General features: G+C 38.0%; 1 protein-coding gene across 1 annotated transcript in view; it reads left to right on the top strand.

Moving 5' to 3' along the window:
• LOC142142796 (uncharacterized) overlaps positions 1–12,905 on the top strand; it is a 48,715-nt gene extending 35,810 nt beyond the window's left edge. The window contains exons 17-27 of the mRNA XM_075200608.1: positions 1,610–1,663; positions 2,680–2,733; positions 2,922–2,993; positions 3,669–3,704; positions 4,436–4,480; positions 5,819–5,851; positions 5,932–6,078; positions 6,426–6,602; positions 10,342–10,432; positions 10,792–10,869; positions 12,526–12,905. Coding sequence (XP_075056709.1) covers positions 1,610–1,663; positions 2,680–2,733; positions 2,922–2,993; positions 3,669–3,704; positions 4,436–4,480; positions 5,819–5,851; positions 5,932–6,078; positions 6,426–6,602; positions 10,342–10,432; positions 10,792–10,869; positions 12,526–12,710 — 972 coding nt within the window. The 3' untranslated portion in view covers positions 12,711–12,905. The remainder of the gene's footprint in view (positions 1–1,609; positions 1,664–2,679; positions 2,734–2,921; positions 2,994–3,668; positions 3,705–4,435; positions 4,481–5,818; positions 5,852–5,931; positions 6,079–6,425; positions 6,603–10,341; positions 10,433–10,791; positions 10,870–12,525) is intronic.
• Positions 12,906–25,827: the final 12,922 nt, after the last annotated feature.

The raw sequence follows: 25,827 nt of genomic DNA, 5'->3' as shown, positions 1-25,827 counted from the left end.
CTATTTTGCAGGCATGCTCGGTGAAGGTGTCCCAGCTGGTTGCAAGTGGGGTATGCTGGTCTAGAAATTCAAAGCCTCTGTTCCAATCCCAGTGGGACCATCACATTTGTACAATATGGGTTGTATCTGTGCAATTCCTTGTTTTAGTCACTTAGTTTAAAATAGACCTCATCCCCTCCTGGCCAGCATGAGCCCTTCTTTGGGCCTGGGTTAAACCTGGACATACACAGTAACTGCCAACATAAAAATACATTTTTACAGTGAACAGTACACTAACAAGTTGCCACTATTGGCAGATGCCTATTAGATTGTAACAGGTGTCAGCAGAAGTGAGCAAGGAGTTTAATCCACATGATGTCTCTTAACCAGAATGTTGGTTAATTAAATACAGGATACAGGTTATAAATGTAATAAGCAGTCTTATGGAATCAGGATAAATATACAAGGCGCTAAGTCTTTCACGTCTGTGCAGCCTTACGATATTCATACATTCAATTTCAGATCTTCTCAAGGATTCCAAACATAATATGTGATTAGGACAGATACAGTTACAGGCTCAGTTGACACCATAGCAGATGGAGCAGCTTACAGAGGTCTTAGAAATGAAGTCCAAACTGTTACTAGTTGTACCGGCTACTCTCATCCGGTAACCCATTATGTGTACTCTGGGGCTGTTCAAGCTCAATCGGTCCCTCACTCATTGTATCACCCCACATTATGGACTAGACCACACCCATAACCCGATGGCAGGTAGTGCAGTGCTGTTTCCAAAGAAAAACAAAAATAAATAGTTCTCTGTGTGTTACAGATATTTAAATGAGGCAACTGTCACTGACAACCTACTCTATGTCCATGGTTGACAAAATGTTATATCAGCTTTGGATCATCTTTGGAACAAGAGAGGCACAGCAGCAGTCAACATTCATTACTGACTTTGGGCTTTATTACTGACTTTGGGCCTGGGGTTGCCCAGAGTTTCATGGATGACATTAAAATCTTTAGTGACACATGTGTGTATCATTTTGTGCTCATCACACAATTTCTGGCGAATATAAAAAACACATACCTCCCTATCTGTCTCGACATATGTTAAATGGGGAAGACAGAGGTACAGTACCTCAGACTCCATGTGGGGGATGGAAAAGTGAGGCCAAGGAAAGGAAGAACCATTATCAATTGATCACACCCCTGTAACGAATCTGAGTGTCACAAATAGGTCATGAGTCTAAAATAGGTAAAAATAACAATCTTTAATATAACAAGAATGTAGAATCCTTAGTGTTGCAGAGGTGTTTGAAAATATTACACAAGTAACAAGATTGTGAAGTCCTTAGTACAGTCACGGCAATTATAGGTAGCACACAAGTACAAGATTGTGGAGTTCTTAGTGTCATAGAGGAAATAGCCAATTATATACACATATAACAAAAATGTGGATTCCTAAGTAATGCAAAGTCAATAGAAAACTGAAATTGTTAACATTAATTTTCTATGTAAGTCAGGGGTATTGGCAACACACTGACTATTTTTATGGAGTGTACATTTGTGCAGACTCTGCTTACAAAGGAAATATTTAAAACACAAACTTTGTTTTTGCTTTGTGTGATAGGCTTATCAAGGTCCTCAAGGTAATGAAGGACGTCATGGAGTTTTGGGGTATAAGGTACATTTTTTCTTCTTGATTTAGACCCACAAAAAATATACATTGGAATGAATAAACTTACTGTGATTGTATGATAAGTAAACATTTTATTCCTCTATCCATTTGTTTCTCCAGTCTTATGCAAGTGGCAAATTAAAGGAAGAAGAGAGATTCAGCAAACCATTTTAGTTTTAGTGAAAGTTGACCCTTGAGCTTGATCTTGAGCTTTGGGCTATGCAAAGAAATTATTTACAAAACAAACTGTTTGCAATACTGTTTGTTAGAAAAAAAAATAATGTTTTTTTTGAAGGCATTGTAGCCATGCCAACAGTTATATACAGTCACATAGCCACACCAAGATTAGGAGAAAATATACATTTGACACTGGTGTAGATAAAGTAACAAAATTAGCATGAGTTAAAAAAAAGAAAGTAATTTTTTATGATTATTAATAGGCAACCATAGTAGCAGCAAGATACTCTAGCTTTCTATACTAGATATCCCTTACTAGAATAGATGAGACTGTAAAGAGCAGGGTTGCTTACCAGGCTAAACCAAAGAAGGATATCCAGCATAACATGAAATCCGTACAGGAGAAGTCTTGGATTAGATGAATGCTATTACACTTTACCAAAACCTCTACAGCATATAGAAGACACAAATTGTATGTGGGGTAGTCACACAAGGACACTGCAAGGAGGTATATAAGACATAAGCCTATGATAAACATTATAATGCAGTGCAAGCGAAATAACTGCATCTGTAATCACCAGAGAATATTTAGAACAACTGGAGAAATATTTACTTGTTTTAAAGAATTTGTGGAAGACAAGTCTACTGTTATAATATAAAAATACAATATAAGCAATACTATGTTCAGCCGCCAAGTCACGCATGGAAAATTATATTCTTAAGCAGAACAATGTTTTAAGTGTAATGTAATGTCAATTGAATGTTTAATGTCTGGGTACTGTCAGAGTGAAATATTACCATAATTTGTGGTTGATACAATGCCCTTTCAATTGTTTACTGTCAAGGGAGAAAAAGGATATATGGGACATCAAGGTCCAGAGGGTCCACGAGGAAGATCTGTGAGTAAAATGCAAGATACTGTTTGTGTTAAAACAGCAGTTTCTTTTGTTTATTTTTTATAGAACTGTGCATGTGTCTGTGTATATTTGATATGTTTGACATTCAACCAAATTATAGTCTATCTTAATACAGTCAACAGACAAGTCATTTTAACATGCCATACATTGCTTTCTTATTGCATAAACAGGGACCCCCAGGTGTAAAAGGGGAAGCTGGACGACCTGGCAGACCTGGATTTATTGGTCCACCTGGAGCAGCTGTGAGTTGTATTTTCAAGTTGTTTTCATTTATATGTGTTAAAAAAATTATTTATTTTATAGCTAGTTTTTCGCTCAATTGTGTAGTCTTTACCTTGTTATGTAAAAATAATAGCTATTCACTTCTGCTTCCACTAATCACAATTCTTGTCATATACCATGTGATGTACTGTGATGTAGAGATGAGCGAAATATCCAACACCATGAAATATTTGCCTCATTCTGCATTCGGTCGCAAATTTGTTTATGTTTCAGCAGTTGAATTTGTCCTTAAACTTTCACAGTCCTACTCCAATCACAGCACATAGCAGTATGAAGAGACATTGTTATCTCTTCATAGACTATACATCCTGGTAACAGAAATTTACAAATAGAGTACAGGTATGATATTTTGTGGACTGACCTGTTGCCAGCCTCGATTTTTGTGAAATTTTGCCATTCCTTTCATCTCTACTGTGGCTGTCACAGGCACTATTACATCTACTGTCATATCATGGAAACTGCAACATTTTTTATTCTTGAGCAGTCTCTTGGACTGACCACCTGTCGGTACACACAAACAAGACAGTAACTCACTCACTATAAATGTGGCCACAGAATTTAATCACAGATATAAAGTTGACAAAATAATCTACTAATAGTCTAGATCATGTAATGTCTCTTCTTATTATTCACAGGGTCATGTGGGACTTCCTGGTGCTCTTGGTCTAAAGGTACTGCAATTCCTAAGCCTCTGTTTGTATTCCTATAATCTATCTATCTATCTATCTATCTATCTATCTATCTATCTATCTATCTATCTATCTATCTATCTATCAGTTTGGTCTGCACTCACATATTCAAGATTCATCTGATGGGGTGCTACTCCAATGTAGAAGCAGATATTCCAGTAACATAGTCAACATTTCTGTCACAGACTAAGATCCTTGTCAAAACCTGAACTTTTTTCTATATCAAAAATTCAAACTTTTTGATCTTGAAGAGTTCACCCTTTCTTCTGTAAATATATATTAAAAGTAGAAGGGGAATGTAAGTGATTGGAATTTAATAGGTTCAAAATGAAGGTAGTAGGAGAAGTGGCGGTATGGCATACCACTGTATACACCCCCACTTTGACCACTGTATATAAATATATATATATATATATATATATATATATATATATATATATATATACAATGTCACAATGGCGTGTATGATCCTAATAAAGATAGTGATGCTAAAGACACTGATTCCTCTCTGTTAAATCATTTCCAATGTTAACTATGTGTGCAGTGTATTATCAAATGTGTTGCTGATTACTGTGGAGAGTCTTGCATCCTTGTGCTGTCTTAGGAAGTATGTATTTCATTTTCAAACTTTAAACTTGCATTACTACTTATTGGTAAGAAGACATTACTTAACCTACCCTAAACTTAAATATTACCTATTATTCTGTGTACAGGGCAATCTTGGAATTCAAGGAATCAAAGGTGTAGAAGGACAGAAGGTATCATTTTATTTATTCAAATAAGTACATTTTTTAAAATAACAGTGAATAACAACTGTATTTTATCTCCAGGAGTAGTATTTGGGGATGGGGGCAGAGCATTTGCCCAGGGGTCCCAACCTCTGGTGGGGCACAAATGTCAATTTGCAGGCATGTTGCAACAGAAACCTAAGATGTAACTAAACACATATGCAGCTATCCAGCAGCGGTTGAACTTTTATAAATTCCGATCTTCATGAGCACTCGATTGCTCCAGTGGTAACAGGTTAGAATGAAGGGGAACACTCCTGCCCTCTCATATGTAAAAGTGATTAAGCTCAGAAACTGTTGCATATAACATTTTTAGAACTTCAAGTTCTCCCATTTGACACCCCCCTTAGTGACGGTCGCTTACACACAACAGACAAAGGTGGCCTTCAGTTGAGTGTGATCCTATAATGACTCCTATATTACTGGCATACACACATGAGGAAACAATAACTTTGAATCAATATTTTAACCAAACAATTCTGGATATGGAGTCTAGGCAATATTTACCCTTGGGGCACGCATGATAAAATCACATATGCTACGCAGTGAAGTCACTAGATAGATACATAATTGACTAATCTGCTTTCAGTTTAAGGGGCAAATTCAATTCTTAAAATATCCATACGAGGTGCCTCCGGAACGTGATATTTTTTTTTATAGAAGTAAAGCCCATTTTTGCTCATGCCCCATAGAGGTGCTACTTTTTAGCGTAATATCGGTAAAATTGTGTGACCACAATGTTCTCAGGAACATCGTGGATACGATATTAACAACCCCATTATGTCATTTATTCAGGGAGTTAGGCACAAACTTATCATTGGTGGTCAAGGCAACCGCTTAGGTTCTCCTAATTGTTGTGCCGTCTCTGTTTGTATGCTGGTTGCAATGCTCAGTAATTGTTCTCATTCTGTCCTGTAAATCTCAACAACTGCAGGGCTTTCTGAGTAAAAGATATTAATAAAACTACAATACTGCTGCTAGATCAGTTCTGCTACTGATATATACACCATACTGAAGATACAAATCAAATTATACTAGCATTTATGCCTAATTCTGAACAATAATAAAGTAATTTTAACCATTAACACTAATTATTTGCCCAATCCCTTCTAGAGTGTTGTAATCCCAAACCCTTATATCATGGTTCTGATCTGCTAGTTCATGACATATTTCTTAGTAATTACCTGTTTTGACATTTTCCCAGAATATTTGTATAAACACTTCAAGATAACCAATATTGGTGAATGCTTGACTGGCTTCGTGATCTTCATTTTCAAATAAGTAATACAATAAATCTGTATTTTTAAGGGAGAAAAGGGATCAAAGGGACCGAAAGGAGTAGTAAGTATGAGTAAACAAGCTACAGTATGTTTGTGTGTATTTAAGTACTGTAACTCTATTGACATATAATAATTATTTAGTTTGGAGAAAGTGGCCCAGCAGGCGGAGAAGGATTTGCTGGTAGAAGAGGACCTCCAGGAGAAGTTGGGGCCCGTGGCCGAGAAGGAGAGCAAGGCCCTTCTGGTGATTCTGGAATCTCTGGAGATATAGGGCCTATGGGGTCCAGGGTTAGTATTAGATACATTTATAAATATTTTGGTGACTAACAGTCTGAGCATAAGTTAATCAAAAACAGTTTATCTTCAAGTCTGAATCTACTATACAGGAGCACAGCTTAACAAGGTTGCAAAAATAATTGAATGTGATAATGTAAGAAATCTGCTGCTTCCCTTGCAGTGAATTACCTTCAACAAAGACACATAAGTTTCCACAATTCCTGCACACAATTAAACAGTTCATTTTAAAGAATGGACAGTAGTTAAACATAAATCCAGATATGAATTGAGCTTATGCAACCTATGTATGTCCATATATTACAAGTGCAGTTAAACTTGCCAAATTTGCTTTTCAACAGGGACCAATGTTTCCAGCATCCCGTGTGATAGAAGTTTGCCAGAAGTTTGTTCTTGAACACATGTCAGCATATGCACAGTCTGTACGACGAGAGTGTGCTAGTGTATGCCCCTTGTTCGGGGAAGTACCCATGGGAGCACCTGGCCCCGTAGGACTGCCTGGGCCACCTGGACCACAAGTGAGTACATCAACAATGAGGGAATAAATATATGTTCTAATAAACATGCAGATAAACACACCATCACTTTTATTTTGCAGAATTTGTTTTCACTTTTATACATTTCACTCAATCCACAAACTGCAATCATTATCGAGTGAAATAAGCTTTCATAAGCATGATCAATTGAGAGAAGCAATTTAATTTGCGACATGCATTGAAATGTAATGCAATGTTCTGTCTACATTCTGTATTACTTCTTGAGTCATCAGACACTGTCTATTTTGCATATAAATTTACTTATCTTGCCGTGCTACTACTTAGGTGAGTGCACACATTGTTCTTCCTTCCTTATAGTTTCTACTTCTTAGGTCAGGTAAGCCATTGCAATTCTCATGTATTTTGGGTTCCTTAGTGATTCCAATAACATTGCCTATGGAGACTGGCACCTTTCAGGAGTCCATTACCTGTGCATCAGGTTTACTTGTATTAGTAACATCTTTCTATGAATCTTGTTTTACTCATTTTGACCTGGCTATTACTTGTGATCAGTGGTCAAAGTAAAAATTTAGAAGTGGAGATATGGAAAATTTAAGTGAATGAAATTTGATAGCTGTGTCACAGAAGTGCTAACCACTAAGCCACCGTGCTGCACTTAATATTAATTGGCATTGCTTTTATGAATGCTATTTAAAAAAAGAAATATTTGCAAAGCATATCTGAATAATCTATGTAACCAAAGAGTAATTATGTATAAAGAGCATGAATTTCCTCTACAGACTAAGAAAATAACAAGTCCTATTAAACTTCTGGTTACTTATAAAAGTCTGCAGCTCCTCCTACAATCATAGATGAAGCAATCTTTCATGACTTGTAATATCATTATATATCTGCAAGAAAAATATCCGTTTATAATATACTAATCCATCTTAATTGAATATTAATAAGATTTTAATCAAATATTGCTTCAGCATTGGACTGAAATGTCAAAATCAAACAGTATCTGTTTTTCATTTACTGTGGTCTTTAATGATCTGTGTTGTAGTGACAATTATGTGAAAAAAATTCCCTAACAGGTTTTGTGGTGAAAGAGCAAAATTTTCTGCCAAGATGGTTATATTATTTGGTTAGGCTTTTCTTCCCACATAGATGTCGAAACCAAATAAGATCCTTAACAGTGCAGTATGTTTCTTATGTATGAGTTCCAGCCTTAGTAAATCACTATCTGCCTTGCTGATTTAGCAGTTTGAACTGTATTAATGTACTATTGATAAATACTTATATGTACAAAATGCAACTTTCAGTGAAGGGTAATTGCTGGGTTTATTCCAACATGCCACATTTATATACACATTCAAAGGCGCACGGAATGGCGCGGAACCATGAGAGAGAGCTGCAGCAGCTCTGTTTCGCCAGCGCTGTCCTATACAGCAGCCGCGGTGCTGTCTAAGAAGCGTCTGCGGCGGTGCTGTATGCCGCGGACGCTTCTTTGACAGCGCCGCGGCTGCTGTATAGGACAGTGGCCACTTAGTTAGCGCAGGGGGGGTTTTCTAGAGACTCAGAAACCCCCCCTGCGTGCGTCACTGACATTTTATGTGGGTAGCTTACACCAATACAGTGTAGCCTACCACGTATTCTCTATGCCATCCTGTACCAAATAACACCACTGTCCACAGTTTAATTAAAAGTATATTGTTAGCCAGGGGAAGGCTGGTAAATTTTAGCCTGGGGGGAAACAGTCAACTCAGCAGCTTATATTAATGGAAAAAAAATGCAGGTGGCCCAGTGACCCAGCCCAAGGTAGTGCACTATGGGACCGTCCCCAGGGGCAGATGCTCCCCGGCCACCCAGGCCAGCCTGCTCCTGTTGTTAGCTATGTTTTCTTGGCATTATTAACTATTACAATTTTTTGGATAATAACAATTTTGGAATATTTATCTTAAAAATACATTATTGTAGCTGCATGTGTGCTTTTACATACAATTTACAACATGTGTATGTTAACAGTAAGTATGAATTTTGGACTGATGGACAATTTGGCAAACACATATCTTAGTTTACTAAATAGGTTGAAGTGGGTGAGAATAGTCCAGGTCAACAGCATTAGCCTATCATGTGACTATTTCACACAACGGCTGACCATGGCTGTAATACTGACACAGGTATTGTGAGTGATTCTGCACCCCACACATCATTAAAACTATTTCTAGACTGCCCCCTATTTTCATACTGCCGCCCCGGCAATATCCCGGGTTTTTCAAGCCGGGTTTTTGCCGGGGCTCGGAGCGTCCCAGCTCAGAAACACCATTCATACTGCACCTCGGACCCGGGAATTTCCCGGGTTGACCCCATTCATACTGCACAAGTCTGTGCCCTGGCAATTTGTGGGAGTCATCACCGGAGCAGTTTTCATTGGCTGAAAAATGGTGATGTCATTGAAAGGTGACTGTTTTTTTTTTCTTCCACGTGCTCCTACTGATGACATCATCCTCCAGAGATAGGCAGACAGCCAATCAGCTTGTTTTCTGTGCAACCCGGGTTGAAAAACCCGGGTTGCACCATTCATAGTGCAGGCAACCCGGGTCCGACCCGGGAATTACCCCTCAATAAATCCCGGGTTGAAGACCCGGGTTTTTAGACCCGGGATTTTTGACTTGTACCATTCATACTGCACCAAGACCCGGGTCGTTTGAGCTCGCCCCGGCAAAAACCCGGGATTTTGGTGCAGTATGAATGGGGTATAAAGGTCACCCATGCTCTTCTGAATCCATAGCTGAAGAGTTCCAAACTTCCACCGGCATTAATGTAAGCACAAAAACTGTGCGGCGGGAGCTTAATGGAATGGGTTTCCATGGACGTACAACTGCATGCAAGTTTCACATCACCAAGACCAATGCCAAGCGTTGGATGGAGTTGTGTAAAGCACACCGACACTGGACTGTGTAGCAGTGGAAACTTTTTCTGTGGAGTGATGAATCACAATTCTCTGTTTGGATGTCAGATGGGCAAGACTGGATTTGGCGGATGCTGGGAGAACGTTACCTGCCTGACTGCATTATGCCAACTGTGAAGTTTGGTGGAGGGATAATAATATGGGGCTGTTTTTCAGGGGTTGGGCTAGGCCCCTTATCCCCAGTGAAAGGCAATCTTAATGCTTCAGCATTCTAAGTCATTTTGAACAATGCTATGCTTACAACTTTGTGGCAACAGTTTGGGGAAGGACCTTTTCTATTTCAACATGACTGTGCCCCAGTGCACAAAGCAAGGACTACAAAGACATGGTTTTATGAGTTTGGTGGGGAAGAACTTAACTGGCCCTCACAGAGCCATGTTCTCAACCCATCGAACACCTTTGGGATAAACTGGAACGGAGATTGCGAGCCAGGCCTTCACGTCCCACATCTGTGCCTGACCTCATAAATGCTCTACAGAATGAATGGGCACAAATTCCCACACTCCAGTATCTTGTGGAAAGCCTTCCAAGAAGAGTGGAAGTTGTTATTGCTGCAAAACAGAACCAACTTCATATTAAAGTATATGTATTTCAATACAATGTCATTACAGTTTCTGCTGGTGTAACGGTTAAGCATCTAAATACTTTTGACCACATAGTGTATTTTGTGTGTTCTACTTAAAATGTTATCTCCTGAACCAGTACAGGTGACCAGTTCCGAAATACTTAACTGCTCCTTTCAATTAAAGGGTTGTTTTATAATACTGTTGATGCAATTAAGCTTCTTTTTAAATTGTATATTTTAAGGGTAACACCGGATTGAATGGACTTGATGGAGAAGATGGTCCAGAAGGCTTTTATGGTGAAGGTGGAGATTCAGGAAAGCAAGGGCAAAGAGGTATATTTTTTCTAGAAAAAAAAAGTTGACATTATTGATGAATTTCATTGCATAAATATCATATTCTACTATAAAATGATTCCAGCATTTGTATGACACTACACCACATAAGTGGATTATATCATGTCAGGAGCTATATTGTACATTTTCACTCTGGAAAGTCTTTTTAATATAGCCCAAGTTCTGAAATACAGATAACACTGGAAATTCTGCATTCAATTCTGAATTGTCACACATTGTTGACAAACTCAATTATGTTCATTATTTAAAGTAGTAAAACTTGATTTAAAACCTACAAATTTTATGTCAGTTACTTGTACCAAGAAAGCATGAAATTAAATTTGATATGCATTGTGCAGGTGAACCTGGAAATAAAGGAGACAAAGGTCTGAAGGGCTATGGGCTTGTTGGATTTGAAGGGGACACAGGACCAAGAGGTAACAAATAAATAGACCATAGGCATTTGTTCAATGCATTGTGTTTGCCTATATACAGCATGATAAATTGCATGATTAATAGTTTCATCAATAACTATAAATGATGTGATTAAAACTATATGTAAAGGCAGATTATTAGAACAAGATATGCTTTTCATTGGTCTCATGTGCATTACCATTACCTATGTTCCTGGTTACGGATACATCGCTAAGCTTTGAGATTCTGTCTTTAATCGGCCTGATTTGTAACATCCACTATTAGGGGCAATATTATCTGTTTTAATCTGTTTCAGTTGATAAGTTTTACAATTTCAGGCCTCCATTTGTAACAGTGAGCAAATTCATGAATACTATTTAACTTGCTTCAAAAGTCAAAATTAACAGTTACTATCTTGTTGATACATGTAATAATTTTCAAAGTGACAATATTTTCTTTATTTTACAGTGTATTCCATACTGATAGAATGCTTCATATATGTTTGTGTTCCATTTAAAAGATATGTCCAAGTAGCTGCCAGTAAATCTGTTAGGTTCAAACATATATTTTACAAGAGAAAACACTGTCTGGCCTCCTGTGGAGTAATCATGTCTGGTTTGGTTGCTCTGTATAGCTGACACTGCTATACAGCGTTATGACTGGTTGACCTGACAACTCCCATAGATATGTGCAGACATAAATTCAACACCGGCTACTCCAATCAGGTCACAGACCTGATGATTATGTCACAGGGGCAGTGGTTCCACTTTCAAATTCCAAACGTCCAGGGAAAAACATGAAAAACGGGGGGAAGGGGGGGGGGGCACTGTGCGCAAAAACACTGCACAGGGGAGACACAGTTACTATTTGGCACTATATGGATCCATGCATGCAATGGATGATGGGAGTTATAGTTTACTGCCACAATCATTGCACACCGCGTTGATATCACTGCAGGCAGCTCTTCATCCCTTAGCACTAGATTTTGGCAAGGCACAAAGCCATTTTTTAGAAGCTTCTAGGAAAGGTATTTCAGGGGTCTCAAAAATAAAATAAAAGCACATATTATTTTGGCAAATTAGAGTTTTATTGCAGACATTATTAGCTTTACTACAGATATTATTTCATATTGTAAAGCACTACGGAATTTGCTGGCGCTATATAAACATATGTTGATGATGATGATTACCCTTTAATATGATGCTATATTCATCTGACTACTTAGAACAGTGATAGACAATTTCACACACTTCAGGGGGCGCAAGGGAAAGCTCTGTAACTTTTACCCTTAATCTCAGTAATAAGTTAAAACAATACATTTAATCAAAGAAAGTGATGCCTGTCTGTAATAATATATCAGTAGGTTTTTTAAACAAGAGCTTCAAACTATAATAAACAAATCTGATAATAAAGCAAGAAGAAACTGTCAGTCGCTGGTGAATGTTTTGGAGGGCTGCAAGCGGCCCTAGGGCTTACTGATGCCCATGACGGAGTCAGTCATCCCCAGTAACATGCCACCTTAAAGGTTTTTCTTAAAATACACACACACACACATATAAAAATAAAACAATGCTAATTAATGTACAGTAAGATTTAATTGCATTTGATAACATAATAAGAACAAACCACAACAGAATATCACTGCCCATATGTTCTTATTTTTTACCACTCTATTTCAGGGGATAGAGGAAAACAAGGACAAGGATTTGATGGAGAACCTGGTCTAATGGGTCCTCGTGGACACAGAGGACAACTTGGGCAGAGAGGGTATACTGGAGAAAGAGGACCACCAGGACTGTGTATAACTACCGGTTGTGACACAAGCCAACCTACAGCTGTACCTGCAGAAGATTCTCAAACATAAATGAGCCCAGTGGGCACAGAATGGACCTTTATTGTTTACTCATAGGAGGTGGCTGCAAAAATGCTTTCTATTCCCCATGTATGAATGGCTACAGGTTAAAATTCAATGTTACATGTTAACTTTGTAAATAAAGGAAATGAACACTTAAAGGTTAAATGATTATGATGTAATTAAAAAGTAAAGATCTTAATATGATTTATCACTCGTAGTTATTTATTTTTAAAAAATGAATAAAATATGTTTTCTTTCTTTATGGAAACCAGTGCCATATATTAAACACAAGTACCTATGGCACAAATAAAACATATTCAACTGAAAGACAATTTTGACTGCCTGTATACATAACTCTGCTAATGCAGCCACTTACTCTTCTCACTGCTGAATATGAAGGGAGGAGGGAGATCACTGAATTGTAGTACTTGGTAATTATGTAATAAAACATGGCGATTCGAGTTGAATTTATCAGGAATTATGCGTGTATTCTGTTTTGCAATGGTTTTTTTTTTTTATTGCAATGCATTAATATTTAATGACAACATAATTATATAACCTAGAAAACAGCAACTTAACTTAATTATGTCCTTTGGCAGCATTATGACATCACAAATTTACTTGCATCTGTTATTTACCTCATTTTTAATAATGTTGGTCATGCTGGAAAAGTATTTTTTTTTTATTACTCCAGTGATTTATACATTTACTTTCCATTATATTCATCTACTGACTATCTCTCATCATGTCTTCTCTATCCCTAGCAGTGGTGACACATTTCTTATATTAATCTATTTTGTTATTGTGTATTTTCAGGGCATACCTCACATACTTTGCCCCAACTAGTACCGTATTTCCCCATGTATAAGGCGCTCCCATGTATAAGACGCACCTTAATTTTGTCCCCGAAATTTGAAAAAAAAATTATTATGGTAGTTGTCAAAAATGGCAGGGAGAGTGTAATGATCACAATCAGAGCAGCCGGGCAGCACACTCTCCCTGCAATCGCCACCCCCCACACTGCCACTCCTGGATCCCTGCTGCCACTCTGCCTGTCCCCCACTTGCTGGATCCCCGCTGCCACTCTCTGCCTGTCCCCGCCTGCTGGATCCCCCCCCCGCTGCCACTCTCTGCCTGTCCCCGCCTGCTGGATCCCCGCTGCCACTCTCTGCCTGTCCCCGCCTGCTGGATCCCTGCTGCCACTCTTTGCCTGTCCCCGCCTGCTGGATCCCCGCTGCCACTCTCTGCCTGTCCCCGCCTGCTGGATCCCCGCTGCCACTCTCTGCCTGTGCCCGCCTGCTGGATCCACACTGCATCTCTTTGCCTGTCCCCGCCTGCTGGATCCCCGCTGCCACTCTGCCTGTCCCCCTCCTCCTGGATCCCCCCCCCCTCTGCCACTGTAGCGCTGCCCCACTCCCTCGATCCCTCCCACTGCCCCTGTAATGCTGTCCCCCCCTGTATCCCTGCTACCTCTGTATAAGACGCACCCAGGTTTTAGACCCAAATTTTTTTAGGAAAAAGGTGCGTCTCATTCATGGGGAAATACGGTAGTTTGGTACCTTTCCCATGTAACTTAGTCCTGATTTTTCTGTTATCTGTAGATGTCTGAGGTGGGCCTTAGTCACTGACTTTATTCCCAAACTCCATATTCTTCAGAATGCTCATAAATTAGAAGTGCGTCTCTTGGGGACACTGGCTGTCAAGATCATGAAAAAATTTAAGCCCCCTTCCCCTGTAACATAATAGACACAAATAATATCATTTTATTTTTTGTCTGTATAAGTTAGCAATTACATATAAAACTCCATGAGTACATTTTAATCTTATAACCTAACTATTGGTACACCACATCTTATTGTTTATAATCTAAATTACTATTATTGCCATTGTTTAAATAGCACCAGCATAGTCAGCAGTGCAATAATGTTTACAAATACAGAAACAATGAAACACATAGTGACTGTTTGCAAATTTGCAAGTTTTTAATGACAACTAAGTGGCGCGTGAGGAGTTAATGCGTACTGTGCCAGCAACTGCGGTGCTGAAATATTCACTTATTTTTGCTGACACCTCTATGAGGTGCAAGAAAAGTAAATGAAGAGTTTAACCCCAAACACCTCACGGAGGAAAATTTCTTATCAAAATTTACTCATTCATCACTTATGACATAAAGGAACTTAGCCCGATCACAAGTTGTGTTTTAAAAAAGAGCATGAAACTGGAGTATGGTTTCAATCGTATTCAAATCCAATTTGAATCTGGGTAGAAGTACTCTCTGGCTAAACAATACCTGTCGTACATACACAGATACAACAAAATGCAGTATATGCACATGGATATATGCAATAAAAGATCACATCAGAATGCATAAAAAAATTCTTTCTTTGATTAATTCTAACAGTATAATCCTTTATAGAAATATTTATTTACTTTTTTTCATTTTTTATTTCTACTTCAAATGCATAAAGAAGCTTGCAATGCATACTGTACATACAATGGGCCTGATTCATTAAGGAAAGTAAGCAAAAAAAAAGAGTAACTTTGCACCTTGGCAAAAGCATGTTGCATTGGAGGAAGAGGTACATGTGAAATGTGATGGCAGATTTATAGTTGTGATAGGACATGTCCTAGATCAACTTTACATTTCAGTGTACAAATAAGCTATCAAGTATTTGTGTGCTACATGAAAAAGCAGCCAGTATTTATCTTATGTGCAAAATATCAAACTCATTTGCACCCCTTGCATTGCAATATGGGTTTGCCAAGGTTCAAAGTTACTCATTTTGGTTTGCTTTACTTTCATTAATGAATCAGGCCCAATGTGTTCTTATAGTCCATATTACTTGCACACACTTGTTCTGTGCTAACTACTGGTATGCATACGTGTACTTTCTAAAACAAAGCGTGTCAGTCATTGCTATGAGATGACATTTGCATCTGTTCTGTAGTGGGACCCTTACTGTACATGGCCTACATTAGTTCGTCTTTTCCCTTCACCATTATACCTCTCATAGGCATAGGCAGTAGTAAGTGCCATTTGTGTTCGGATATGAATTGCATGTACTTGCGTTCTTTGGCGTAAGATCCGTTTCTGAGCATGTGCAGAGCTATTGCACACAATATATGTTCCAACATGAATCAGGCCCAAAGTTACCCGAAACTATTATTAAATTATGTTTAAAATGTTCTCATAATTAAGAGGACACTAATTATGCAACATTTGAAACTATTTAATCACCTTTTTCATTAGCTTTGTTGTATGTTGTAGTAACATGGGTCACTTGTTTTCTTCTTCTTTTTGAGAACTTATTTAGTCGCCTGTTTGTAATGTACCGTATGGAATTTTGCACTGCCTGGAATTATAAATCAAGAAAATGTATTACACAGGGGAAATATCAAACCCGTAGCATTGTGCAGACCTAGTTGGTTTCAGTGCAACAATACATATGCATCCACTTATTGTGTGAAACTATCAAATGTCCTAACCAAGCATTCACAGAAATTCCACTTGATGGCAGAATCAGATCAGGAAAATGTATTATCTTACATGACTGATTTGTCCACCTGGTGGCAGAAACTCATGGCTTGCAATCTCATGCTAACTGTCCTTAAACATTGGAAAAACTCACTCTGATATTAGAAAAGCAACAGACATAACATATATTAACTGATTAGGATTCAGCACAAAATATCAACTAGGATATTGATGTGTTACTTCATGATATGCATGCAAGCACACACACATACACAATCAAGTACTACAGCCATATTTTTTTTAAGAATTTTGACTAAATGGTATATACACCACCAATGTGCCATAATACACATTAAAAGCAATGACTAGGATAAAACAAGTTTTCGTTAAAGACAACACACATTGTAATCAGTATATTGAATACATAATATACTAACAACCTATTATTTACCATTCTTTGTAATAGGGCAAATATAGTCACTATTTTAGATTGATGTATATAAGAACTTGTGTATTACTGACCTTAGTAAATAACTAACGTGTTTATATGTAATCAAATATTCTATTAAACTTTCTATAACCACTCTGCAGCAAGTAGATATGTGGGAGTTACATCTCTAATTGATAAAGCAGAGTATGTGAAAGATTTTCAGACAAGCTCTGCAAAAAACTGTGGACATTGGTGTTTCATACAGAGGGGTGAGGGCAGTGATGTCATGGCAGCGTAAATAAATCAGCTTTTTGACCTGCATCAGATCCCAGGGGGACACTCTTCTAAAGATGTAGGATGGGGCATCAACTGTCTATAATAGAACGGGGATGCAATGCTCTGTTATACACAGGTTACATAATAGAATGGGAGGAAATGCTCTGCTTTACACAAGTTACATAGAATGGGAGACTGTAAAAGGGTCATATATTCTACACAGGTTACCTAATAGAATGGGAGGCAATGCTCTGTTATACACAGGTTAAATAATAGAATGGAAGACAATTCTCTGTTATACATGAGTTACATAGAATGGGAGGCAATGCTCTGCTATACATGAGTTACATAGAATTGGAGGCAATGCTCTGTTATACATTAGTTACATAGAATGGGGAGGCAATGCTCTGTTATACACAGGTTAAATAATAGAATTGGAGGCAATTCTCTGCTAAACGCAGGTTAAGTAATATAATGGGATGCAATACTCTGTAAAAACAGGTTAAATAATAGAATAAGGAAGCAATAATCTGTTAAACACTGGTTAAATATTAGAATGGGAAGGCAATTCTCTGTTAAACACAGGTTAAATAATATAATGGGATGTGTTAAATATGATTTTTTGTTAAGGCCTCATAAAGCCTTTGTTCAGCCATTTTTTGTAACTCGCATAGATATATTATTTGCTAAAAGAGATTATTCATTTTTCTGCTGAAATGAAGTCTTGCAAGATGTAAGCCATACTTGCCAACTCTCCCGGAATGTCCGGGAGACTCCCGCATTTTGCGAGAGTCTCCCGGACTCCAGGGCGAGTGTGGCAAAATCCCGGATCAACCCACTTCGTGGGCAGAAAAAGGTCACAAACGCCGAGATTCCTGGTGAATCGCGGTGTTTGGCCCTGCCCCCCGCTGTCAAATGACGCGGTTTGTGTCATGACGTCACGGGGGCGGGTCCAAAATGACGCCGATTTTGGAGGCCCACCCTCCATGACGCCTACCTCCCCCGCAGGCTCCCGGATACCAACATTGTAAAGTTGGTAAGTATGATGTAAGCCCACGGCCTTGAGGTTAAGCTGACATAGAGAACTCCTGTAAGAATGTAGCAACATTTGTGAATAACAGGTAGTTTCATTTTCAGCTTGTAGTGTGGGAGCTGTGCCCATGACGTTGGACATGTCAGACAGAAGATAAACCTCCAGCTCCCCTTGGGATAAGAATAATTAACACATCTGTCCTAAGAAAGGGGAGAAAGTTAAACACCTTAAGAATACGTGAGATAGTTAATCAGCAGAGCATCCCATAGACTTTTGTATGCTTAAGACGTAGGATTCGTATATTCAGTAAGCTATAAAGACTTGTATCTTTATATCAATAAACACAGAATATTCCTTGTATACAGAACTTGGTCTGTGTCTATTCTCTCCAGCTGATTGAAGGGCTTCCAGATATACTTGACACCACAGGCAAACTTGGATCAGATTTTAGATCTAACAGATGCAATATTCTGTTAAACACAGGTTAAATAATAGAATAACAGAATAGGGAGGCAGCACTTTGTTATACACAGGTTAAAACAGAACAACGCTATTTACCTTAAAGCTGATATCTGTAAATGTAACCATGTAGGTGCTCATGTAGAGTATAATATGATTTTTACTTCTGCGCATGTCCACATAGCATTAGTTACGTTTATGATCATTCGTAGACAGAGTTACATCTTGCTCTTATGGACGTCTGTGGCCTCTTAAGATTGAAGTGGTGGAACAGGGGACGGAGGGAGCATAAAGGGCCTATTGGAGTAAATGTAACTTATGTAGACTGAGGGGCACATTTACTAGACATTGTGTTGTCTGTGGTTTTAAACCATCACAAATTGCTGACGGTTTAGTGCTCCAAGCCACAGCATATGCTATAGGTGGATTGAAGAAGTAGAGATCAGTGCTCAAATTAGAGTTCTGTTAGTCACCCGCTGTTGGTCTTTTTTGAAAAGGGCCACTTATGTTGTGCTCTCACTTCTTTCTCTCTCTTTATTAGATTTTAATTTAATTCCTCTAACTGAAAAGCACTGAAGATATTTACAATGTCATTACACTATTAAACAATAAAGTGATGAGTAAGAAGTACTGTTCAGACAGAAAGAACATCTGCTCAGACCAGATGGAAATAAAGACATTCTTTAATAGTTTGTAATCAGTTCTGCTTCAAAACTCATAATTATTTATTCTTATCTTCTCAGTTTAATAAAAGTTTATCACATCCCTGATCCTTTAACTTAATGGTTCATATAATTTATCAATATGTCTTTCTTATATCATTCAACATTTTTTAGCTTTATAACAGGTGGTTCATTAATATCTGTTAGGACTCTGCCAATATACTGTATCTGGTCTGCAGTACCTCTGTATTACCAGAGGTGCTGCTGTTGTACTAAGACCACATTGTTTGCACCGATTGGCTCCCTGTGTCCCTTAATAAAGACACTTTTTTTTTGCAAATACTATTGCCTCTCCCTGCATTGTTTCATCCACATTACCCATTACTCATTATTCAAGCTTTGGGCATCTCTAAGGTAAGTGTTTTTCTGCCTACAGGTCAGGTGTAAGTGCTGAGTGATCGCGATGACAGTCGTGTATGCCTGCTAGAACATGTGTTTGCAGTCAAGAACATCTGCAAAAATGCATTTTATGTACAGTAGACGTTAGTTACACCCCGATAAATGTTTTTCATGGCAAATGTTTTTTTCAGTAATGACTATACTATTAATAGGTGAAAATAACAACTTCTGCTGGGGCTTTACATTGCACACCTATGTATTGTACGTAACCTGCAGTGTACTGTGTCTGTCTCAATACGGCAAGTGCTGTATATACAGAGCGTACCTAGACCCATATTCAAGAAGAGACATTTTTTCAGATCCACTTGCAGTTAAATGCGTATGTGCATATCCCCGATTTACATGCGTCTTAAAATGACTGAGATTATAATGTTGCTATAGTTGCTGTGAACTGTTGCAGGTTCTGCAGGTGTAATTTGTTTATTAAGTACATTCATAAAATCACTCATGCTAAAATCACATAATTTGGCTCTTTTTTTGTTCCTACATTATTATTAACCTCAATAACTTTATTTTCCAGTCATTTCCAGTAAATTTTTGTCAAGTGACAAGAACACTGCTACCCATGTTTCTGTGTGAGCAATGGCACAGAGCAATGTCACTGTAGACTGGAGAGTGAAAAGAACACTGCTACCCCTGTTTCTGTGTGAGCAATGGCACCGAGCAATGTCACTGGAGACTGGAGAGTGACAAGAACACTGCTACCCCTGTTTCTGTGTGAACAATGGCGCTGGATCTTCTAGGGAGGGAGGCACTTATGGAATCCAAAACCCATGAGATCCGACAACGCAACAATGACGATTTGCCTCGATTCAGATCCGGGGATGCGTGAAAGTATCGAGCTGATTCGCGAGCCTACTTGGATCCCCTAAGTTCGGGTGGGTTCGGGTTTCAGAAAACTGAGCCCGAGCATCTCTATGAGAAAGACATACTGATGGTTCATTATTAAGCTTTACAAATGTCAGAACACAGAGTGGTAGTACTAATTGTTTTTGCATGACTGGATCTTACGTGAAAGATTTGCTGAACTGGACAGCAAAATTTATGGCAAGCTTAAGTTCCCTAGCACAATTAGATCCTATGAGTCACTGGATGTACTGTGACATGTTGGTGGGCAAAATAGTTGAACAAATACTGTACTTCTGATGGTTTTGAAGTGGGGAGAAATTGGCCCACTGGAGGCGACATGAACTTTGTCACTGAAAGAGAGAGAGAATATCCTTCTGCAACAGAGTGTATCATTGTCTAGTGTGGCTGCTGGAAAGTGTTGGAACCATTTTCCCTGTTTAAGTGTTGTCACATGTCTTACAATAATGCTGTTTCTAGTAGATATAATTGAATTTAATACAAACCACAGCTAAACAGGCCAAGACAAAAAAATTAAATGTCAGGCATGTTCTTACCAAGCTATTCAGGACCCCAAAAAATATGCATTGTTGTAAAAATCAATATATAAACAGATAAAATGGTTGTTATTGTGCAAACATTACTGTTTCTTAGAGACACACAGTAAGAGGTGATATATATATATATATATATATATATATATATATATATATATATATACAGTATATATGTGTAGTGCAATTTATTGTCAGTGCACAAAAATGCTAAATGAGTATGCAACAAAACAGTTGTTCATTTCAAAATTTAAATAGTTTTTTGGGGGGTGTTCTGTGATAAAATCACCTTAACTCTTTCCTACAAGAGGTCTGTGAAGGTTTTGCGCCTCTGATGCCCAGGCCAAATGGCACTATAATAAAATGTGCACCTGTAGTAACAAATTTCCTAGGCTACTAGTACAAGAAACACTCTCAGCATAGGTGGCTTCTGTTTGAATACAAGGGGTTATGTAATTTTATTTCACAAAAGTTGAGGTTTTTACACCATTGGCAAAAAATTTACGTAGGGTGCGGGAAGTGAAGATAAAGAGTTTACCAGCATACATAAAAGACACCGGATTGTTATAGGGATTGTGGCATGGGCAGACTTTTGGTGATGCACACACAAACGCCTTCCTGCTTTTTACTTTGCTTTTATTGTCAGAATGGCAAAGTAACTCAAAAAGTAAAACAAAAAATTGCACACACTTGAGTAATGCTAAAGTAACAGAGATCAGCTCCCTAGACACCGGCCACTGTCTGACATCGGTCACACTGTACAAAAGAAAAAGACAGGTTTAAATAGTTTACACTCCTCCCACAGCCCTAACTTGAAGGACAGATGACACTCCCACCTTTACTTTAAAAAGGAGTTCTCTGCAGGTGGTCTGTTTGATTGTACACACATTCTGTGAGCTTGCTGCTAGCTGTGGAAAACAAATGCTTTTAAACCACTTCACAATAAGTTAAATCAGATGCTTTTCTATTATTTTGTCACACATAGGTCCTCCACCTGTATCTCTTTAGCCTAGGTGCACCACTATACAAATGTGTAACTCTGCAGCCTTGTTCTGAAGATTGTCAGCTAAATACCTAATTCCTCTCTTAGAAGCCTGTGGAAAACCACTCCCTTTGTAACAGGAAAATGACACCACAGATTTACATATAAAGTTGCATAGCGAAAGGAAATAATCTTTATTAGTTACAGAATGCACACAGGAACCTTCTCTTCTACTGGTCATTGGGACTGTCTTGATTACAAGAGTTATCATTTTTTTTTACATTGGTAGAATTGTGCCTATATATTGTATGTGCTTTCCTAAAGAGTGTGCCTGAAATGCACATAAGGTGCTGCATTGAAAGCATAGGGTAAGATGTGCAAATATCAAGTCCTTTTACTGGCTGAAATAACCTCTGTGGCCTTCTGCTAATCAGGGGACACCCCCATAATCTGCATCCTTCACTTCTTGCATCTTTTTTACCTATCTTATCCTGGCAAATTAAATCTCATTTTGCATATGGGTACCAGTGCCTAGCCTGCGTTTAACAAGTAGCACTAAGATCTATTCAATTTCAGCTATCTCCTTCCACCAGATGATAAACCAGTGCACCTCTACAGACGCAGCAATCTTGACAATCTAATCCATTCTTTTATAATTGGCTATATATGCTCACAAATAGACACGTGATATCTCAAACTGTCATTTCCATGGAGGAATTACAATTTTGCAGATTTGTAAACAACTCTTAAAAATTTTCCATAACGGTGGAGTTTGTGCTGATTTCCTTGCTTGAGACATATTGCAGCCTCTTTTTAATCCCACAGCCATGACAATGACATATATTCGTTTGAATAAACATGTAGGACATGATTAAAATATTAGGCTTGCTTTCACCAAATTAATTACTTTTCCATACACTAACAGGGGAATGAGAGTAAAATATTTGGAGAATGCAAATTTGTGTCTGGGTCATATATTAGTTAAGATGTTATGTAAAGTAAATAAAAATGTATCTCCAATATTTATATTTTTCAGGTCAGTGTCCTTAATGTTTAAACATTTAGAAATACAGGCTACATTTCCAAAGAACTGCATCATGCATTCTCTCTTAAAATTAATTATACACATACAATTATAAATTGTGTTTACCTGAGCTATAAGTGGCTTAATAAAAACATTAAATTATTACTTTCAGAAATTAACCAAGATATGTAAATGGATATGCATCCATAAAGCTTCTCACCAAATACTAATTTATATAATAAACCTTATAGTAGATCTATCCCTGTCATCTTAGGATTTTCACCTTACCTACACTGCATTACTGTTGCTTTTCCAGGCCCTACAAAGATACTGCTATATGCAAATAAGGTCTACTAAATTCTGTAGGTGGGGAATAACCCCTATGGAGTTTGGGAGACTGCATACCTATATATTGCTGTGATTTATTTCTAGATTTTAGTTGGTTTTAATAAAGTTACATTGTTTTTAGAGGTAATGCACTATATGCCTCTCTTCTTATAGCAATCTCATATATGTGAATGTCTTTGGAGTCTTCATCTGGACTCGTACATATGAATGGAGAAATATACCTTCTGAATGATCTCATATACTTGCATTTGAGTAAGCAGATTTACCTAAGGGGGTTTCCCATAGAGATTGCTTTCTCATGGATGTGCTGATGGTTTGAGTTGGAAAGTAAGCAAACTCACAAAGGGGGTGTGGTTTCACGTATCAATATATGTCACCGGTTTAAATGATTTTTTTTAATACATAGGTATAGATCAGTGTTGGCTAACCTGTGACACTCCAGGTGTTGTGAAACTACAAGTCCCAGCATGTTTTGCCAATATATAGCAGCTTATTGCTGGAAGGGTATGCTAGGACTTGTAGTTTCATAACATCTGGAGTGTCACAGGTTATCCAACACTGGTATAGATATATTTGAGTTGTCTTTTACTCTTTTGAAGAATACTACACTATATACTTGTATTTTCTTTTTACGTTGCATATTTTGAAAAACTTTGGAAGGATATCATTTTATCACGAGGAAAAGACAAGTCAAGTGAAGAAAAAGTTTGATACAGATTGTATTTTCTCTTAGACTACAGACAGTTCCCTAGGTATTGCTATTTATTACACTTCATTGATTTTTGATATTTATTTGGTGTATCTAATATTAGATGTAGCACCCACTGATGTGTAATAAATACTCTTTTGTAATTTGTTATACCTTAAGGGGACAGTGAAAACCCCTTTAGACATTGTAGGCTGCAACATCTCTTACAGAGCGCTCCAGAAATGTTTCACTTTCACTATTTGTATATTATACATAGTTTATGTCATTTACACTTCAATTTAGTCAAATCATGTCACATACGTACTTGTAGATATTTTCTTTTACAATCTGAGACAAATAAGAGCCATCCTAACATTTTGTAGCATTGAAACTTTTAAGAGATGTCTCCAAAGCGGTGGCGATCATAATTGCAACAGAGTAAATTTCCGACATGAAAATGTTGGCAGGCTACATGCCGACACTTCTATTATGCTGACAAGTTTACAATGTCTACAGTGTGACTGGCGACATGCACAATGTCGCCAAGCACAATGTCGACATTAAAAAGAACTATGAAGTCAGGTCCGGGGTATAGCCGGCGGATCCTCCGGCATTGCTCTTTTAATGTCGGCGTTGTCATTGGCGATTTGTCCATGTCGCCAATCACACTGTAGTCAACCTGTCAGCATAGTAGAATTGTTGGCATGTGGCCTGCCAATATTTTAATGCCGGCAGGTTAAGTGCCGACATTTCGTCTGTTGCAATTATGTACTCTACCCCTCCCAGGATATCATTTGAAGTCACGGGGCTCATGCAAGTAGCATATTACAAAACCCTTGAGAAAGCCCCAATTGGGACGTAACGCGTTGGAAACACGCCCCCTACACGCCTTCTGCCAATCATCACCAACGAGAAGCTTTGCTCAGTACCCGGAAACACAAGTATGCGCCTTAAGCTGACACGCAGCCACTTCCGGCATTGCAGCGCGGCGCTACACTTCTGTGTGCACACCATCGGGAACAACAGCAAGTATTACTTTCTATATTGCTTCATAGAATTGGATATTTGATACAAGCACAAGTTACACCCTGGATTGTGGTGCTACACCCTTGATTGTGATGTAACGTTTGACAGACTGTATTGCGATAAGTACACAATGCTGCATACTATACCCTTTGAGTCCAAGGACTACATTCAATTGGATGGACATTCTTTTGATCTGTCAATATAGGCATTATTCACGATAACATCAACGTAGATGGTTGGAGGTCACCACCTTCCCAATAGATATTATTACTTTTTTTCCTGTCTTCAATTATTTTTACTGTCTTCAATTGTTTATATTGTTAATGTGCAATATTTCTATGTAATATGATATATGTTTTTTGCGGTAGTATTTACTTTGTTTTATTTATTGATTTTTAGCAATAAATTGCATTTTCTTAAACCGTGAGCACCTAAGTTTATGTACACTAACCAACCGCAGAAACATATTATATCATCAGAAGTCAGTGAGCGCCTAACGATTATACTGTTAGCATATTACAGCAAAATATTAAAAGGTCTGACTATAAAACAATGAGAGAGCATAGTGCTTCTTGGTACATTGGACTAAGTCATCCCATCTCTCTGTATATAGACATTAAAATGACATGATAAATGCATTAGCTCAATTGGAGTTTTGAATGAAAATGAAAGATTATTATACATGATCAGCTCCTAATGGCTTGATATAATAGGTGATAGTACACTATGCCCAGAACACACAAAAAACGAGGTAGGGATGTTTTGGAATACCAGCAGATGGTGTACATGAGTCACATGTATATTTATAACTATATGTATATGGAAATCCAGCTGTGATACTTAAGAGAAGTAGAGGAAGAGAAA

The sequence above is a fragment of the Mixophyes fleayi genome, chromosome 3 (genome assembly GCF_038048845.1).
Source record: "Mixophyes fleayi isolate aMixFle1 chromosome 3, aMixFle1.hap1, whole genome shotgun sequence".
Lineage (NCBI taxonomy): Eukaryota > Metazoa > Chordata > Amphibia > Anura > Limnodynastidae > Mixophyes > Mixophyes fleayi.
Note: the sequence above shows the minus strand (reverse complement) of the source record. Positions and strands in the feature narration are given on the sequence as shown.